Source organism: Humulus lupulus, chromosome 2, assembly GCF_963169125.1.
Source record: "Humulus lupulus chromosome 2, drHumLupu1.1, whole genome shotgun sequence".
Lineage (NCBI taxonomy): Eukaryota > Viridiplantae > Streptophyta > Magnoliopsida > Rosales > Cannabaceae > Humulus > Humulus lupulus.
In genome coordinates, this window is record NC_084794.1 from 132,514,795 (window position 1) to 132,536,193 (window position 21,399).

Here is a 21,399-nt window from a genome sequence, read left to right on the forward strand (position 1 = left end):
AACCGAGCTCAGTGCATAATAAGCTGTCCTCAGCTACCAGTGGTCGAGCCGCACCCTGTGTGGTAATGTAAACATCGACACACTTAGGCCGTTTGTCTACCATTTACATGGCATAATACCATCCTCTATAAGGCATACAAAACAGGGAACCCTTAGTCCCATTATGAATCCACAACCGCTTTGGTTATGTGAAATGCCCCTTGAGCACGATCCGTCTCCCGAGCCCTAGCTTTTACCCAGTCACAACCAAGATAAGGGATTCCATTAGTATTTGAATAAAGGTTTCTTGGTGAAGTTCCAGCTCCCAGGACATCGAATTCCACCAAGCACGGTGGTGGAATCAATCCCGAGCACTCTAAGTTAGGTTCCTACGCTTGAAACCCCCAAATAATGAAAAATGGCCCTTGAGGGCCACGGCTCGCCCCCTTAAACAGAGGCTAGGCCTCTCTAACCACAGACACGCGCTGCGGCCCAGTCCTGTGGCACTGCGGTGCTTCCCCAATGTAGAGCCTCCTTGGCTTTTCTTTGCTTCACAGGGCCGCGACACTCAAGAACAGAGCCGCGGTCCAGCCCCTCGTCCCCAGAAAATCCACCATTCCTAACATCCCAACCTTGCTCAAAACCACCTCAAAGCACCCTAATTCCAAAACCCATTGATCACAAAAATTCTAACATGATTCTAGTTACATAATCCAGCAGAAAGCCTAGCTTAAAACTCATTAAAATCCCATTTTAATTTCTGAAACCCAGAATCTCAAGAACATAAAAGCCAGTCATGGAAACTCAGAATTCAAACATTAAATCATAATTTCGAGCTTACCTTCAATGCAGAACCAATTCCCCAAGCTACTTCTGAGCTAACCCCCAATTCTTAGCTTCAATTTAGTCTTCAATTTCAAAACCCAAAAATCTCTTAGAGCTCAACCAAAATCACAAAATTCTAATGACCAAGAGTGTAATTCAGTTCTTACCTTAGTCCTGGTTGAATCCCTTAGTTAAAACTGAGTTAATCCCTCAAAACTTCAGCCCAAATCACAGAGTTCCAGCTGAATTTCCTTAGGTTTCAGTAGTTTTTTCCTTGAGAGAGAGAAGAGAAGAGAGAAGGAGCGAAAGGGGGTCGGTTCCTTATGTTTCTATCCAGTTCTGAGTTTTACCTTGTCTATCTTTTGTTAATTAAATCAATCTCGAGGCTCGGGGTGCCGGAAACGTCCCCGAGGGTAAAATGGTAAAATTCCCCAGTATTCCCACCTAGACTTCCTAACCTCAAATATATCTCCAATTATTTATTTCGATAACCCGATAGCCTAAATAACCATCCAATACCTGAAAATACCCCTTGACTTGCCCAAAGTCAAGTATTAAGCCCCGTTGTGACTTTCCCGCTAACTAGCTCCCTAGGATCGCCCCAGGTCGCATGCTGCAAACTTACCCACATAATAATGTGGTTCTCACAATTACAGCATATAATCACATTTACATTCATATAACCATACAGGCATGCTTATCATATAATCATGCATTAAATTAATAAACACAGACACCTAAGCCACTTATGCCCTCCTGACACACTAATCAAAGCCCTTAAGCCATATTAGTAATTTTGGGTCGTTACAACTATTATACATGGGCACCCCATAAGTCTCACATGAATATATTATAAGCAACCCATGTCCTAATCCTCCAGTAGTTGTAAGGAAAACCATAAACCTAATAGTGTTCCAGTTTTGTTTCCCCACATCAATCTTCATCCCTTTAATTATCCCATAAACCATAAGTAATCGGTCCATTGCAATGTCAGAAAAATGTGTGGAAGGAATTAACCGAGCACTTACAAAATACATCAACGCACACGCTATTCAGTTCAACTGAGTCCTAGACATATGCTTAGGCTCATTATGAGTATAAGTCACTCTAGCTCCAGGATAACCAATGAACTCTGCCACCTCCTCATAATTAATTTAAATGCATAAAAATGCTCTAAACTCATCTTGCCCCTCCATGTATTTCGAAAGGTCATAAAGAGTATTAAACGCAGTTGCACTTACCAACACCTTCTTCCCCCTAACAAAACATTGATTATTCTCTTGCTCTGGCCAACTGGCATAAAATTCATAAACCAAAGAAGCATTTGGCTTTTTTATTTGCCTACCATGAACCAATGAATTCGAACTTCTATCTTGCAATATAACTCTAATGGGCTCATAATTCACATCATTATATGACTCATTTTGATAATCCATCCCGCGTTCAGGAATCAAAGTCCTTTTACTTAAGCGTTCATGGCGCTGTTGAGCCTCTTTACTTATGAATCTTGATTTATCATAAGAGGCTGACCCCCTTGAAGATGAAGCACCACTATTTCCTCTCTTTGGCCCCATTCTTCTCTTAACAATTCTACAAAAATTTTGACAGCACCTCCCCTTGTTTTTTCAACTTTCCCAAATCAACAAAACACCACAAATCTCACATATAGGCTTCTCAAACAAACACTCAATACCCAACTAAACAATAGAGCTCTTAACCACCCAATTCACAATAATATACTATAAAAAACACCAAAATATTCAAAGATTAAGAGAGAAATAATTACATGCATTGAAAATTTTATGAAAGATATTCCTTAAGCTCTCCGCAAATTGCACAAGCTCCCCCAAAATTCGAAAGGGTTATGAATGGCAAGAATGGAACTGAAAGGTGATTTAAGCTAAAGTAATGGTGGAAAAGTGTTTGAATAAAGGTTATAGGAAGATTGTGAGAGGTATTATGGAAATATTTAATGGGTTGGCCTGAAATAATGGTGTAATGCAGGTTGGAATTTCAGAATGTGTAGAGAGAAAATGATGAAGTGAAGGGAAAACACAAAATATTTAAGGGTTATAGCGATTTCGCGAATAAGCACCACGACACAAAAAGTGTAGTGCCACGACCCGTGTCAAAATTTGTACTAATTTCTGGGGATGTGTGCCGCGACTCAATCTTAGGGCGTCGTGACGCCTGGGCACTCACGAGAATTCTTGAGCTCTCTGTCCGTGCTTCTGCCGCGGCTCAAATATGGGGGCGCCGTGGCTCAAATGTGTTCCTGCAAAAAAAATTCATTTTGTTTATAGTTTTATAGTATTCAAGCATGCCACGACTTATATTTACAATCTAAAGTCTAAAGTCCAAAATTCTTAAGAAAAAAAAAATAAAAATTTAACACCAAACCAAAAACAACAAAAATACTTGTCCAATTAAAAGAATTAAAATACTAAAAAGAACTTGGGATGCCTCCAAATAGCACTGTCGTTAACGTCATTTAGTCAGACACTTGCTTCTTCTTCATAAAGGTTGTAGCTGGGTGATGGTCTTGACTGTATCAATAGGACCACCCAAATATAACTTTACTCTCTGTCCGTTAACCTTAAACGTCTCTCGATCCTTTCCTTTCAACTCCACTGCCCCATACGGAAATACTTTAACCATCGTAAATAGCCATGACCATCTCGACTTCAATTTTCCTGTAAACAACTTCAATCTAGAATTGAACAACAACACATGTTGCCCAGGTTAAAACTCCTTGCGAACAAGATTTTTATCATGCCAAACTTTAGTATGATCTTTATAGATCTTGGCGTTCTCATAGGCCTCATTAAGAAACTCTTCCATCTCATTCAGCTCCAAAGACCTATGATATCTTGCTGCTGTGGCATCCATATTCAACTCCCTCATTGCCCAGTAAGCTCTATGTTCCATCTCCACTGGCAAATGACACGCTTTACAAAAAACTAACCGGTTGGGAAACATGCCAACAAGAGTTTTATATGCAGTCCTGTATGCTCATAATCCATCATCGAGCTTCTTAGACCAATCTCTGCTTTACCTATTGACTGTCTTCTCAGGGATACTTTTGACTTCTCTATTTGACAATTCCACTTGACCATTAGTTTGAGGATGCTATGACAGAGCAGTTCTATGATGAACACCATAAAGAGCCAGCAAGGCATCCATCATCTTATTACAAAAATGGCTACCGTCGTCACTTATTAAAACCCTAGACGTGCCAAAACGGGTGAAAATATAATTATGCAAGAATTTAAGTACCACCTTGCTGTCATTTGTAGGTGTGGCTGCTGTTTCCACCCATTTAGATACATAATCCACCGCTAGCAAGATGTACTTGTTATTGTAAGATGATGGAAAGGGACCCATACAATCTATCCCCCATACACCAAATAATTCCACCTAAAGAATCCCAAGTAAGGGTATCTCATTTCTCCTTGAAATGTTGCCAACTCATTGACATCGATCACAAGCTTTTATAAATATATTTGCATCTTTCCACAACGTAGGCCAACAAAAACCACATTGCAATAATTTTGTAGCTATCCTTGTTGCTCCGAAATGACCACCATAATGAAAAGTATGACAATGAGTCAAAATTGGCACCATCTCATCTTCAGGCACACATCGGCGAATAATCTGATCTGCGCAATGCTTGTAGAAGGTGGGATCCTCCCAATAATAATGTTTTACCTCTTAATAAAACTTTTTAGTTGTTATCTAGACATTTCTGGAGGCACTATATTGGCAGCCAAGAAATTAGCATAGTCAGCGAGCCACTGTACCTCCTTATTCTCCTCTACTTTAAAAAACTGCTCGTCCAGAAAAGCATCATTAATCTACACCTCTTTCTTACTTTGACTCTATTCCAGTTCTAATCTAGACAAATAATCAGCCACCAAATTTTCAATACCTTATCTATCCCTAATCTCCATGTCAAATTCTTGTAGTAGTAGAGCCCAACGAATGAGATGAGGCTTGGCATCTTTCTTAGTCATAAAGTATTTAATGGCAGAATGATCAGTGTACACTATTACCTTATTCCGAATGAAATATGGCCTAATCTTATCAAAAGCGAACACAATGGCCAAAAGCTCATTTTCTGTAGTAGCATAATTAACCTGAGCATCATTCAACGTACGACTTGCATAATAAATTTTTCTAAACACCTTGTCAACTCAGTTCCCAAACACTGCTCCTACTGCATAGTCACTTGCATCACACATCAACTCAAATGGAAATTTCCAATTAGGTGCAACAACTATTGGTGCGAAAGTCAATTTCTTTTTAAGTACCTTGAATGCACGGCAACACTTCTCATCAAATTCAAAAAGTACTCCATTCATTAACAATGTAGATAGGGGTTTCAAAATCTTGGAAAAATATTTAATGAATCTTCTATAGAACCATGCATGACCAAGAAAGCTTCTAACTCCTTTTACTGAAACCGGAGGTGGTAAATTCTCTATTGTTGATATCTTAGCCCGATCTACCTCAATTCCCTTACTTGAGATCTTATGCTCTAAAACAATTCCTTCATTGACCATAAAGTGGCCCTTCTCCCAATTCAAGACTAAGTGTGATTCCTCACATCTCTTCATAACTAGCTCCAAATTAGCCAAACAATTGTCAAAAGAAGAACCATAAACCGAGAAATCATCCATAAAGATCTCAATACCCTTTTCGACCATGTCTGAAAATATAGCCATCATACATCTTTGGAACGTTGCAGGTGCATTACAAAGTTCAAATGGCATTCTTCTAAATGCAAAAGTACCATACGGGTATGTAAACATGGTTTTCTCTTGATCCTCAGGTGCATCGAAAATTTGATGGTATCCTGAATACTCATCCAAGAAACAATAATAGCTATGGCCCGCCAACATTTGATCAATGAAAGGCAAGGGAAAGTGATATTCTCTAGTGCCCTTATTCAATTTACGGTAATCTATACATATCCTCCAACTTGTCACAATACGAGTCAGATCAATTCATTATTCTTATTCTTAACACCTGTCATTCATCCCTTCTTTGGAACTACTTGTACTAGACTCACCCATGCCTTATCAGATATTGGGTATATCACTCCAATATCTAACCATTTAAGAATCTGCTCAAGTACCACTTCTTTTATAGCTGGGTTGAGTCTTTGCTGAGCTTCTATAGATGGCTTATTATCCTATTCCATCAAGATTCTATGCATCACTGTTGAATGGTTTATCCCTCTAATATCTTTCAATGTCCAACCAATGGCTAATTTATGAGCACGGAAAACCCTCAATAACTTTTCCATCTCTGTTTTCGAAAGTGCAGCGGATACAATTATAGGTAAAGTCTATTTCTCACCCAAATAAACATAACATAAATGATCTGGTAGAGACTTTAATTCCAACTCTGGCGGTTGCTCAATGGATGGAAATGGTCTTTTTGGCCCTTGTTCCAACTCTTCGAACTTCATTTTGTATTGCTGGTAAGAGTTTATCCATTTGACATAATCCCTCATCTTGGCATCATCATCTTCTTCCTCACTACTTGTCAAAACTACCTCTAAGGCATCATTGTTCCACCTTCTTCCCGATACTGCATTATCAATCACATCAATGCTATAACAGTTGTCACTCGCTTTTGGATAAGTCATCGCCTTAAAAACATTGAACACGACCTCATCCCCGTAAACTCTCAATCGAAGCTCTCCTTTTTTAACATCAATTAGAGCATGTCATGTTGCTAGAAACGGTCTTCCAAGGAAAATTGGCACGTTTATATCTTCTTCCATATCCAAAACTATAAAGTTTGCTGGGAAGATGAACTTATCAACTTTTACCAACACGTCTTCAATAATTCCCCTAGGGTGCTTGACTGAACGATCTGCCAACTATAATGTCACTGTTGTGGGCCTTGCTTCACCCAACCCTAGTCTGCGGAATACTAACAATGGCATTAAATTTATACTAGCTTCCAAATCACACAAAGCATGCTTGCATTCAAAGTCCCCAATGGTGCAAGGTATGGTAAAACTCCCTGGTTCTCATAAATTTTTTAGGAGCTTTCTTTGCAAAATAGCACTACACTCCTCAATCAATGGTAAAGTTTCATAATCTCCCATCTTCCTTTTGTATGACATGATCTCTTTCATAAACTTGACATAGTTAGGCATTTGTTCCAATGCTTCGGCGAAGGAGATATTAATATGAATTTTTTTTAATACCTCCAAAAACTTTGCAAACTGTTTATCCAGATTGTGCTTACGGAGCCTCTGTGGGTATGGGATCTTGATATGGTTCTCAATGCTTACTGGAGGTACCACTTCCTTTTCTGGGAGGCTATCAGTAACCTTTTCTTCACTAGAATCCTTATTTTCTATGCCTTGGTCCTTTTTCTCCTGAATTATCTCCTCTGATTGAGTTCTCTTAGGCTCCTCGTACTGTGTTCCACTTCTTAAGGTGATGGCTAGGCACTGTTCTTTAGGATTCACCTCGGTAGTGCTAGGCAAATTTTCTTGTGCTCTATTCGTCATTAGATTGGCCAACTGCCCTATTTGCATCTCCAAACTCCTTATAGATGCCCTTTTCTCTTTCATAAATTGGTTCAATGCATTAAGTTGTGGTTTAGGTTGCTTCATGGGCATTGGCTATTGTGGAGGTCTATTTTGTGGTTGATAAAAGCCCGGTGGAGGTTGTTGATAAAATTGTTGAGTGGGTTGATTATTTGTCTAAGAGAAATTTGGGTGGTTCTTCCAACCTTGGTTGTATGACATGGAATAAGGATTATTGTTTGTCTCTGGTAATTTCCTATAGCTTGCACTTCTTCCACGGGCATATTATTCATATCTAAGAAAGGACACTGATTCATTGGATGACCACTACCACCTGCCTCACATAAATTCTGTACTTGCATGGCTTAGGATGGAAGATGGGTCTATTGTAATTGTTTTTGTTGATGCCGTTTTTCTTCAACTTAATTATGAAGAGCACTAAACAATGTTTCAAAAAAACAAAAGAACTCACAAGCTTTTTACGTGGCTCAGCAGTTAAAATTTTCCTAGTCCACGAGTCAATATTATTGATCTTAATACTCTCTCAAAGCTTTTTCAGAAAGAAATTTGGCAAAGTATTCTCAATACAATTTGTGCGTGAGTCTAAATGAAGTTCCCTAGGCTATTTATAGGCCTGGCTGACAGAATATCTTCCCCTTATTCTAGGAAGTTACAATTAATCATTCAAATTATGAAATAAATGCAAATAAATACATTAAGTACGTAATATCCCATGATAATTGGGATTTAATACCTGATAGCAACAAATCCCTAAGGGATAGGGATTTCCCAATAGTTGTCGCATGGAAACACATTCCTGAGCTCGATCGTAAAGTCAACGCGCTTTCGGGACTGATCCAGACTTCGAGCTCGTCATTCTAGTCAACCTCCTCCTCATCTAGTGGTTTCATGGAAGTCATTATTCAAAGAAGATCAATGCTTTCAAGCCTGCAACTCAAGCTCGAGCAATATAACTCATGCTCAAGTGTTAATAATCGAACAAGCCTAGAATCATATCAAACTATACAAGTGTACAATCAACACTTGTCTTTTTCAAGCCTACATTTCGAGGCTTATTAATTTATTCTCAAAATTTGGGTGTAACATTTTACCCCCTCAAAAGTGTTAGATCGAATCCTCTAAGAAGTAGACTTTTGAACTTCACTTTCGGAAAACGTGCCTATCTATCACACTCGAGTGTGGACATGCGTCACTAGGGGATTGCTTCACCGAGAGCACTTGAGTACTCTCCTACCTATGCACGTCCCTTCCTATTACCTTTTTGCCGCTAGTTTTTGGTAATTTAATGTGATCCTTTGGATCCTCTTTTAATCCAAATCAAGGGCCCTGATTCCTTCGACCCTTGACATTCCCACTGAGGTATATATATACGCCTTTTCTTCTCCATTTTCTCCACACTTTCATTTTATCTTTCAGAAAATACGAACAAGAGAAAAAATGAACCAGAGTTTTTCTTTACATGTTCTCCAAACTGAAGAAACAATGCAATCTCATCACTTTCGGCTCCGTAGGATCATTTCTACTTCCTCTTCTTCAGTCGGCGATTTCACTTTCCCAAGATCATCTTTATGTAAGTCCCTTGATCTTTGCCTCATTATTATTTTTATATGTTTCTTTTGTAAATAATAATACTTTTCTGGTTTCTATTAGAAAAAACCAAAGTTTTCTTGAACACCCCTTTGGAATAGGTAAGTTTTGGTTGTGTAGATTCGTATTGATCAAAAACATGATTTAGGAAAAAAATTTGGTAAAAATAGATAAAAATGGAACCCTTCTAGGTTATGGGTTATTAGGATATGAGTTTCGTGTAGCTTAAGAAATAGGGTTTTGGATTAGGGTTTTAATGCACATATCCCGATAATGAAGCCTTTTCGGGCAACTGCCCACTTTTTCCCTAGAAATTCAAGATTTTTTTAAACGGGTAATATCCATCCCACTCCCCCGTGGGTGCACTCTTAATGCCCTGAACTTTACAATAGTTCAAGTTAGGCATTCGAGTTCACTTTAGCCATTTCGAGCCTTCATGATCAATTAAGGCGGTCTCATTATCTCGAGCCTGCAACTCGAGTGATGAAGACCTTTAAAATTTTCCACTTTTTAAAATTATGGGCCCTCACCTTTTTCTTTCTTGCTACATGTCGCAGTCTTCAGAGAATAGGTGGGGGACCGAGCTTGCCATTCCTTACTACCCAGCATCTCCTCGACTTGAATCACCGTTCACTCGAAACCAACGGCTAATCCACGAGCACAAGGAAAATCTCAAACGAGAGGAAATCTGAGCCCACTTTCGATGCCATATTGACGATGTCGAAGAGGGAAAAAGGAAGAGGCTTCCAGTTGCTATGTATCCGGATCCTGACCTCGAGATTCGCCCACTCCCTTTAGATCCCAACTGTAGGGTTACCATAGCCTTTCCTTTGGGAGATCTTTCTTTCACCCTAATGGAGAATATTTCAAACCAGCCAACCACCTCCTAAGCCCTTGCAATCCCCACCTCGAAGGAGGATTTTTTTGAGGTTGAGCATTACCGGAGCTTAGTCACCTCCATCGGCCATATCTCCGAGCTGGTGGCCTACAACGGGCTGAAGCTATCTAGAAAACTGATGTGTCGGTCTGCCGCCTCCAATGAAAAAAGTTGCTATGCTCCTAGTGATGATAATCTCGATAGGAAGGTCAAGCTTGCGGCATGGAGTCGTGAGCACATGAATGCTGGGGCTTTACTGCCCCTAAGGGATTATTTTAAGAGTTTCCTAGATTATACTAGCATCGCCCCTTTCCAGCTCCAAACCAACTCTTTTAGGGTCTTGTCAGCTCTAAGATCACTGTACCACCAGGTGAAGTGGGATGGGCCTTCGACACAAGAGATTTTATATCTCTTTTGCCTCAAGAGCAACCCCTCTTGAGCCCATGGAGGAGATGGGTTCTACTATCTATCGAGCTATTCGAAGGAGAAACGGTTGTTCGAAGACATCCCAAACCACCCTCCAAATTTTAAAACCATATTCTTTTAGACAGATGGGCTCGCTCCTTCCTAGTTCTACTCCTTCCAACGAATTCGTAAGTAACTTGCCATGCTCATTTTTTATTATTTTCCTTTGATTAGTTGAGCTCGAAATGCTCATTCAATTCTTGCCTACAGCTAACTATCATCAGCCAACTCCGACCAAAGCCATGAAGAAACATAGGGAAGCAATTCTTAAGGTCCCCTATGGTCGACAATCCCTCACCTACCTTCTCCACCAGGAAAAGCTCCGAGCTTGCGGTCTCATGGGCGAAGGCGAGTCCACAAAAAACTCGAGGATTCACAAATATGTGAGGTGGGAAGACATCCTAATCCCCACTGCCAATCTTCCCATCAGAAGGAGGCTCTCGGGCTCACAGGCCCGTGCCACCTCTCCCTGCCTACCTGAGCAACCGGGCTCGGGCAATGTAGCCCAAGATGAGGCCTTGAAAAGCTCGAGAGATGGAAGTAAAGTAGAGTTGGATCAATCTATGTGGTGTCTCGCTCTTCTTAAATATGAACCCGATGTAATGGTTCTTTCTGAGGACCCCAGAAATAACTTCCTGGCCTGGTCAAGGGTAGACCTTAGAGTCCATAGGTTAATAGCCGGTTAGGGCAATACCAAACAATGTATAGTTTAAATGAGTTTTGGGATGGGGTAGCCGTGAAATATGGTACAAACGACTATAGGGACCTTTCGAGGATGTCCCCTACTTTCAGGGAGGGGACTCTAGTAGCCTCGTCAAAAGATAGGGGAATTTCCTTGTCCCTGAGTTCGGGATCTAATGAGTCCTCTAGTTAGGTTCCTGATACTTAGTCATTTTTACTTATCGAAACCTTAATAATATGCTGATATACTATTTTCCTTTTCTTTTTTCAGGTGACATGGAGTCATACTTGGATAACCTCCTGAGGAAACCTTTTAAGGCCCGGGGGACTAAGCGAGGATGTGCCACCTCGAAGAAAGGTGCTCCTTCGAAGTCTGCGATGGTTGCAAAGGGTTCCTCTCCCTCGAGGCCTATCTCCAACGAGCCCAAGGCCCAAGCTCCAGACTCTACAAATTTGGTCGGTGGCACTACTCCTATGACCTCAATGGAAATCACCATCGAGCCCCTGGTTACCATGCCACCTCCTCAAGTGAAGTCTCATCCTCCTCCTCCTTGCCTGGTTCCTGCTGGAGACAAAGGCAAAAAGGTTGTGCCTCCTTCGACTCCCAAGCCTGTGGGTGCTCCGACCCCAACCATGGTTTGACAATTTGTAGCCTCGTCCCATATGCGGGAATACCCTTTGGAAAGTGTGGCTGGGACCTTAGGGGTTGATCTATACTCAGATTTTTTGTCTTCGGTTGGTGAATCGTACAACAACCTCGACGCTGATATGTTGCGATTTCTGAGGGGGGACAATCCCATTCGCCTCGTTGACCAGACAATGGAGCTCGGGCTTTCGGTAGGTCTATTTCATGTGATCTTTACTTTCTCGGTTACTTGTTAATTTTCTAACTATGGTAACCTTGTGTTTTAGACTCTTCTTGGTGTCCTTCGCCAAAGCTCTCTATTCTATTCCAGAATGGTGGCAACCGAGACCCTGGTTTATGACACAAACCAAGCTCGAATCTGTGTTGAGGATGATCTGTAGGAGGCCAAGAGAGCCCAGGTTAAACTCAAGGACGTCCTCAAAGCTTCTCAGGCCAAACCCGCCTCTTCCGAGGCTGATGTTGACAACTTGAAGGTGGAGCTTAACAAGAGGATGAATGATTTTGACGACGCTAAGGTTGAGATTGATCGCTTAGTCCTGCCAAAGTGGAGGCCGAATGCCTGAGGGAGGAAAAGAACTCTACCTTTGAGATTCTCGAGGATGAAAAGAAATGCATGCTCGAGAAATTCAAGGCCAGAAAGGACTAGGCTACTGACCGGGCCATGTACATGATGTGGTCTCTGAACCTCGAGATGGACACCTCATTCCTCAAGGATAAGAAAGAAGAGTTCATCTCCAAGTGGAAGGTTCGGTTGGCTGAGGAGGAGGTCGTGGCCACCACTTTGGATGGCGGAGGTGAAGAGGAGACAAGGGAGGAAGCTGGGTCTGCTCTTGCTGGCCATGACTGAATATTATTAAAAAAGGCTACGTCCCTTATTATTTTTTTGTAATTATTTTTATGCCCTTCGGGCAACGACAATTTAAACATTTACTTATATTCCTTGCTTATATGTCAAAGGTAGTTTTTGTTTCTATGCTTATATTCCTTGCTCGAAACATTTACACATGTTGTCTACCTTGGATACTTTTTACTTTATTATATGCCTACATTTCTTGCTCGAAATATTTACACATATTTTGCATAAAGTGCTATATTTGTTTATCTATACAAATACTTGTTCTTGAGCTCAAATTTCCATGATTTCATACATAGTTCCTTCAATCGCACATTTTTTGACTTTGTTATCCTCAAAATCGAATATTACTTTTACCTTGTATCTTTGTTAAGAAATACTTATTGGCATGTAACCTCGTTTAGTCTAGTTATTTTTTGTTCTTCCATAGTAACTTTTCCTCATCTTCAAGTATGGTCACGAGGTTGCGAGCTCGAAACTTATTTGCAAAAATTTCCAATTTTGTTTTGAATTATGATTTTTGTTGGTTTATCTAGAATTCCAACTTTTGATTGTGTCGATTAGGCTTTGTTGGTTTGTTCCAGACTTGTTTAGTTCGTGTTTGGTTAATAATCCTTACACTGTTATTGTTTACTTCATGTTAGGTTAACAATCCATACATTGCTATTCGAGTTTATTTTTATTGATGTTATGTTTTTTCAAGCTCATGGAATGATTGTATACCAATTATGCCCCCTTAATATCCTATGATTGTGATCTTAGGTTATTGAATTTTGAGGGCTTGCAAAAAGTATAACAATAAAAATACAAAATTTGAATGAAATCCAATGCTTTATTGATGAAAATCAAAACTTAAATGGAAGCTGGGTTACAATGAATAAATATCGTTCCTATATTACTGATAATAAGGTCGTATATGTTCACCATTCCAAGCTCGCGGGACCAAACCTACATTCAATCTCGCTAGTTTATAAATTCCAGGTCGAATGATGGACTCGATTTGTAAGGTCCTTCCCAATTAGGCCCGAGCACCCTTGCAGATGGGTCTTGTGTGGCCAAAAACACGCATCTGAGCATTAACTCTCCCAATCCAAATTTCATGTCTCACTCTTGTTGAAATATCTTATTGCCCTCCATTGGTATGTAGCATTTCTTAGCTGGGCTTCGTCTCATCTTTCTTTAATTAGGTCTAGACTCTCTTCAAGCTGGGATTGGTTGGAGGTGTAGTCGTATGCCTCGCGCCTTATAGTTGGGATTTTGACTTCAATAGGCAACATAGCTTCATAACCATAAGCCAGGGAGAAAGGGGTATGTCCTGTTGAGGTCCGTGCTGTCGTTCTGTTCGCCCATATGACTTGTAGTAGTTCCTTTGGCCATATTCCTTTAGCTTCTTCTAGCCTTTTCTTGATAGTACTCCTTAGAGTATTATTTACTACTTCGATCTAGCCATTTTCTTGTGTATGGGATACATAGGAGATGCTTTTAATTATTCCATTCTTTTCATAGAAATGTGTGAACAGGTCGTTGTCGAATTGGGTCCCGTTATCTAATACGATCTTCTTGGGCATCCCGTACATACATATTATATTCTTTACCATGATATCCAGAATGTTTTCGAGGTGATATTAGCTAGAGGTTCCACTTCGGTCCACTTTGTGAAATAATCAACAACGACTACAACATATTTTACTCCTCCTTTTCTGATTGGCAAGGAACCTATATGGTTGATTCCCCATTCCACGAATGGCCACAAAGATCTTATCATGGTAAGATTGGTGGGTGGATCTCGCGATATCGAAGAGAATCGTTGAAATTCGTCCCACTGCTTAACGTATTCGAAGGAGTCTGCTTTAACAATAGTCTAGAAGTATCCTTGCCTAATCACCTTTTTTGATAGACTATGCCCCACAGTTTGTTATTCGCAAAATCATTCATGGATTTCTTCTAAAATCTTCCTTGCCTCGAGCAGAGTTACACACCTTAGTAGTGGCATGGAATACACTCTTCTATACAACCTTCCTTCCAAGATGGTGTATCTTGGTATTTTGTACATCTGTTTCCTAGCCTCATTCCGGTCTGCTGGGAGACTTTCAGTTTTGAGGTAGTCAATTATGGGAGTCATCCAGGTAGTTTGTGAGTTAATCATGTTGACATCTTCTTCCTCGAGCTCGGTTATACTTGGGATCGGTAAGAATTTGACCGACACCACATTAAGCGTGACAGCTTCTTTGGTCATGGCAAGCCTAGCTAGGGAGTTCGCATTTGAGTTTTTCTCTCATGTAACTTGTTCTATGGTGTAGAAGTCAAACTCCCTGAACGCCGCCTTAACTTTCTCCAAATAGGTTTCCATTTTAATGCCACGAGCCTGATATTCACCTAGGAGAGTGGTCAACAACGGCAAGGATATGAGACTGACCCATATACGTGCGAGGTAGGACTGGGTTAACGACTAATTGGGAATCACTATAGCAGTGAATGGCCTTTGCCTTGAGCTCGGAAGCTATCCGAAGACTTGCTAATAGCACTTCATACTCAGCCTCATTATTTGACGCTTCAAAGCCAAATCGTAACGCTGAATGAAAATGATTTCCCATTGGAGTGATCAAAATGATTCCTGCCCCGACCAATTCTCATTGGAATATCCATCGACGTAAAGTCTCCACAGCTCGTGGGATGGAGTTATGACTTCCTCGTTGGTGATTCCCGTACATTCAACAATGAAATATGATAAGTCCTACCTTTTCATCGTCGTTCATGGATGATATGTGATCTTGAACTTTCCAAGTTTGATAACCCATTTTAACAATCTCCCAGAGGCCTCAAGCTTGGATAATACTTTCCTTAACGGTTGATCAGTTAATACATGTATAGGATGTGCTTAGAAATAGGATCAAAGCTTTCAAGATGCATGTATTAGGCACAAAGCCATCTTTTCCATTAAGGGATATCTCGACTCTGCCCCCAATAACCTTTTGCTGATATAGTACATAGGTTTTTGTACTTTCTTATCCTCTCGAACAAAACATGCGCTGATGGCATGCTCGAATGTGGTGAGATATAAGTACAATATTTCCCCTATAATTTTCTTGGATAAGACTGGTGGCTCGGCGAGGTGCTTAAATGCGAGTTCACACTCGTCCGACCAGTCAAATTTCTTGCCCCCTCTAAAAGGTTAAAGAATGGGAGGCACCGATCTGTAGATTTCGAGATAACCCTACTTAGGGTCTCCATTCGTCCAGTTAGGATCTGGACATCTTTATGTTTTTGAGGTGAGGGAATATTGATTAGCACATTAATCTTATCAGGATTTACCTCTATGCCTCGAGCATTCACTATGAATCCGAGAAACTCATATGTTGTTGGTCAAGTACATGCATGGTTATTTGGTTATATCCAGAGTATGCATCCATGAACGACATGATGTCGTCACCTATAGTGGCATTTACGAGCTGATCGATTCGAGGCAAGGGAAAGCAATCCCTTGGACATGCCTTATTGAGGTCCAAATAATCAATGCAAGTTTTCCACTTGCCATTGGGCTTCGTAACAAACATAGGATTGGCTATCCAATCAGGGTAGAAAGCATCCCGGATAAATCGATTTGCCTTGAGTCTTTCGACCTCTTCTTTCAGGGCTTTCTTCCTATAATCGTTCAAGAGCCTTCTTTTTTGTTGCTTCGGAGGGAAGATTTTGTCTATGTTGAGTGCATGGCTTATAATGTTTGGGATGATCCCAACCATGTCTGAGTGTGACCATGCAAACACATCTTGATTTTCCCTCAAGAAGCGAATTAATTGCTATCTTGTGTCCTTGGAGATGTTCTTCCCTATTTTTACCACCCTAGTGGTATCCTTTTCATCGAGCTCTACGTCCTCGAGCTCCTATATTGGTCTGATATCAACCTATTTTCTTCTACTCTAGGATTAATTTCTTCTTCAATTTCGAAGATAGACCCACTCATTTCCTGGATAACAACAAGTGTCTGTGCACTTGTTTGGTTCTTCCCTTTCATGGAAATGCTATAACATTTCCGAGGGGTAAGCTGGTCTCCCTTCAGTGTCCCAATGCCACTAGATGTCAGGAACTTGATGGCCAAATGCCTAACGAATGACATTGCCCCCATCCCAATTAGGATTGGTCTCCCGAGTAGTACGTTATAGGTAGATGGGGTGTCCACCACTATAAACTCCATCATCTTGGTCACCGAGACTGGATAGTCTCCCAAGGTTACTGGGATCTTGATGGATCCTATTCTTGCTATCCCTTCTCCTAAAAATCCATACAACGTCATTACACAAGCTTTCAAATCTCGAAGTATGAGTCCCATCTTTTCTAAAGTGTCCTTATAAAGGATGCTAACCGAGCTCCCATTATTTATCAGAACCCGACGCACCCTTTTGTTGGCGAGCTGGAGTGTGATGGCCAGAGGGTATTTGTGGGGAAACTAGATGTGTAATGCATCCTCTTCTGTAAAAGTAATGGGTTGAGTTTCAACCCTTTGTTGTTTTGGAGCTCACAGTTCAGGTTCGTAGGGAGATCCATCCCCTGTCTTGAGCTTGTTAACATATCTTTTCTGGGCATTTCTACCCGACCCAGTGAGGTGTGGTCCTCTAGAAATGGTTACCACATCCTCCCCATCTATTGGGGGAGGTCGATCATCCTCCCTTGCTCGTGAGGCTGTATTCTGCTGAGCAGGCTGCGAGGAGCTGCCCTTTGTCCAGCCGACGCTTGAGCTGGATTTTTGTTTCTTACATATTGCCCAAAATATCCTCTCAATATCAAACCTTTGATCTTGTCCTTCAGTTTTCTACATTCATCGGTGGTATTTCCGATTACTTTATGGAATCTGCAGTACTTATTGGTGTCTCTTTTTTATTTTTGATTTCGCATTAGGCCAGGCCGTCCAAACGGGACCTGATTTTCATTTGCGATAAAGATGTTTTCTCAATTTTCAATAAGCTCGGTATAAACCATGTAAATGGAGAAATACTTATCTCCTTTTTTCTTTTTCCCCCGGTCCGCCTCTGAGTTATTCCCTTAATTTTTCTATCTCTTTGAAGGGTTGTCTCCTGAGGGTCGAGACGTTGAGGGGGTAGCCGAGGTCGAGGCTAAGTTAACATTCGACGTTGTAGTTATAATAGTCTAGGGGGTTAGTTTTAATGCTAACCTTGCCTCCTCTACATTGACGAATCATTGAGACCTTTTGTTTAACTTGGTTATGGTACTTGTCGGTTTCCTTTGCATATCGTTCCAAAGGGTACTTCCTTGTAATATCCCAGCTCATACTGCCATAAGATGACCACTGTCATTGACATTATGGGCCCATGCCAACTCAATGTTAAACCTTGCCAGGTAGCTTTTTAATGACTCTCCCAGCTGTTGTCTAACATTAGTCAAGGCCGAGGCTTCGGTTCTGACGCCTGCCATGGCCTTAAATTGTTTCTTGAACTCTTTTATTAATTGTTCCCAAGATGAGATCGAATGCCTTCGAAAATTGTTGAACCAGTCTTTTGTTGGTCGCGTCAAAGTGGTTGGAAATAACATACACCTGAGCTCGTAACCAACGTTGCTAGCGCACATGATTGTGTTAAACGTGCTCAAATGGCTGTACACATCTGAGTTCCTATCAAAAGGAGCCATGTTGGGTATCTTGAATTCATTAGGAAATAGAGTATTTGATATATGCAGAGCAAAAGGCTCGAGCTCCTCATTGGAGTCATCTGCCTTGTCCTTATTCCTTTCATCTTGAAGGAGTCGGAATGCTCTTTCGAGCTGGTTAATTCTTTCCTGGACCAAGTCCACCAGAGGTTGAGCTTGCACTTGGGACAGCTGGTTATTGTTTGTGAAAACTCTAGCTCCCTGCCCCAGTACAGGGTTATACTGATTCCCTTTGTACTTACTGCATGGGATATTTTCGACTATTCAAATGTGCTCGTAAATCCAAGTTTGATGGGTTAGCCTGGCCCCGGTTTCAATTCAAATGATCTCAAAGATCAGGGTTGTTGTTCTCGTAATTCCTAGTATTCACGGGTTTGGTATTATATACACTCACCGACCTACTGAGGCCCAAACTTCCACTCATGAAACTAACATTTCTCTCTGGTTGTGTTGCTCGATGGTTGTGAGGTGGATCTTCCACTGGCCCTCTCGCTCTAGTTGTTTGTGACCTCGACATGTGACTTCCTGCTGGCAGGGCTTCCCTATGTCCTCGGGGAGCCTCTTACTCTCCCTCGTGTCTGGGTCAAGCTCAGTGGTTCTTGTCTCGGCTACCACTCTGAGAAGGTCTTTGAGGTACTCGCTCCTCTGTTCGGTTCCTATTGGGAGCCGGTTGGGGTGCCTCTCGAACTGGAGATGGGTGCCTTATTGGAGCCGGCGATGGACTTCCATTATTGGGCCTGGAAGGTCTAGAATTGGCTTGGACTAGCTCCGAGTTATTACTGACAGGCTTGGGGTTAGTGTTCTGAGCTGCTGAGGGAGCTCGGTTATTCCCCGTTCCCGCAGTTAAACTCATTGTAAGATTACCAGCAGTAGTAGTTTGAGTATTCCTCCCAGGGTGACCATTGCCAGTATTTTCTCTGGGCCATGGCTGGGCCCTTTGTTTGGACATTCTGGAGCTCGTACTCCAATAGGGATGCCCTCTGATCCTCCGAGGAGGTGCTTGGGCCTTAGCGGCCTGCCTGGCTAGTTTTTCATTACGTTGTGTGGCTTCGGCCAACTATTGGCGTAGTTGGTGATTCTCTAATTCCATAATGGGCACGTACCTCTCGGGATTATAATAAAGATCCTCATCGGGCCTGGGGGTTGGAGCAGGTGGCCCACTGGAGTCGGATGATGCTCTTTCTTTATCTAGGCCCTAATCTGCCATAGGTTGCTTCCCAGGCCTTCGCTGATAGTTCTTAGTCTGAGGAGTTCGTTCCTCAGGGATTTGTGGCAATGGTCGTCAACCAGTTCCAAGATTGTTCATGGAGACCATTGATGCTATGCAGGAGGTTTCTGATTAAACAATACAGAGATTTGCTTAATGCTCTAAACAAAAGCACCAAACTGTTGATGCCATTTTTTGTCAACTTAATTATGAAGAGCACTAAACAATGTTTCAGAAAAAATAGAAGAACTCATAAGCATTTTACGTGGTTCGATAGTTAAAATTTGCCTAGTACATGAGTCAATATTATTGTTCTTAATAATCTAGCAAAGCATTTTCAGAAAACGATTTGACAGAGTATTCTCAGTACAATTTGTGTGTGAGTCCAAATGAAGTTCCTCATGCTATTTATAGGCCCGGTTTACATAATATCTTCCCATTATTTTAGGAAGTTACAATCAATCATTCAAATTATGAAATAAATGAAAATAAATACATTAATTACGTAATATCGCATGATAATTAGGATTTAATATTTGATAGAAACAAATCCCTAAGGGATAGGGATTTCCCAACAGTTGTCGCGTGGACAACCTGTTCCTGAGCTCGATCATAAGGTTGACACACTTTCGAGACCGATCCAGACTTCGAGATCATCATTCCAGTCAACCTCCTCCTCATCTAGTGGTTTCATCTAACTCATTATTCGGAGAAGTTTAGTGCTTTTGAGCCTGCAACTCAAGCTCGAACAATATAACTCATGCTTTGGTGTTAAAAATCAAACAGGCCTGGAATCATTTCAAACTGTACAAGTGTACAACCAACACTTGTCATTTTCATGCTTACTCTTTTCGATCCTACATTTCAATGCTTATTTATTTATTCTCAAAATTTGGGTATAATAGTTTTGTTAATGCTGCCACTTGTGCTGTAGGAATAGCATCCAGTTCAATCATACCAGCCACCTTCTTTGGCTGTCCCCTTTCAATTGGCCACTGGTAGTTATTCATTGGCTTCTCCTTTAGCAATTCATACGCTTCATTAGCACTCTTGCTCATGAACGCACCTCCTGCTACAACATCTACTATGGTACGAGTAGTACCATTCAACCCATTATAAAAATTATGGACTAGCATCCACATCTCTGTACCATGATGTGGGCATTTCCTTAGCGACTCTTTAAGTCTTTCCCATGCATCTTACAATGATTCCCTTTCTGTCTGGTAGAAATTATTAATTTTCCCTCTAAACTTTACAGCATTTGCTGGAGGGAAAAACTTTGCTAAAACTTTTGGGCTAACTCGTCCCAGGTTGTGATAGAATTAGGTTGCAGCAAAATTAGCCAACTCTTCGCTCAGTCTTGTAGAGAGAATGGGAATAATCTAAGACTAATTGCATCATCACTCGCCCCATTCATCTTAAATGTTGCACATAGCTCCAAGAAATTGGCTATGTGCAAATTAGGATCTTCCGTGTGCAAACCCCCAAAATGAATAGTAGACTGCACCATTTGTAATATTTCTGGCTTGATCAAGAAATTATTTGCAGCAATAGTGGGGTGTCTGATGCATGAATGCACTCCAGTGAAAGTAGGAAGTACATAGTCTCTAAGCGTCCTTGGTCCTCATTCCACTGGGACCTCTGCAATATTTGGGATGTTATTAATATTAGCAGCATTGTTTGCTGCATTTCGTTGATTCTCAGCCATGGAAAAATCTAGCATTTTCTTTATCTTTCGGTTTTGCCTGCACGTTCTTTCAATTTCAATATATACCGGCATAAGTTCCTTTTGTCTACTTCGTTGCATATACCAATAATTCCTGCAACACAATACAACCACAAATCGAATGAGTATTAGAAATAAAAACCAATTTAGAATAAGAATCAAATATATTGATACTAATAATACAGTCCCCGACAACGACGCAAAAAACTTGTTGTGATAATTTTGAACTATGCAAGTGCACGCAATCGTAACAAGTAATAAATCAGTAAATAAAGTATCTTTCCCACGAGGACTGTTATTAATTACCAAAACTTAATTTTTGAA

General features: G+C 40.9%; 1 protein-coding gene and 1 non-coding gene across 2 annotated transcripts; one reads left to right on the forward strand and one right to left on the reverse strand.

Moving 5' to 3' along the window:
* Window positions 1-6,847: 6,847 nt before the first annotated feature.
* On the reverse strand, window positions 6,848-7,447 carry LOC133814737 (uncharacterized). The gene has a single exon (XM_062247661.1). It carries the CDS (start codon window positions 7,445-7,447, stop codon window positions 6,848-6,850), a length of 600 nt encoding a protein of 199 aa, XP_062103645.1.
* Window positions 7,448-20,495: 13,048 nt separating this feature from the next.
* Window positions 20,496-20,602, forward strand: LOC133820287 (small nucleolar RNA R71). The gene has a single exon (XR_009886707.1). It is a non-coding gene; the product is annotated as a small nucleolar RNA R71 (small nucleolar RNA).
* The last annotated feature ends 797 nt before the right edge of the window (window positions 20,603-21,399 follow it).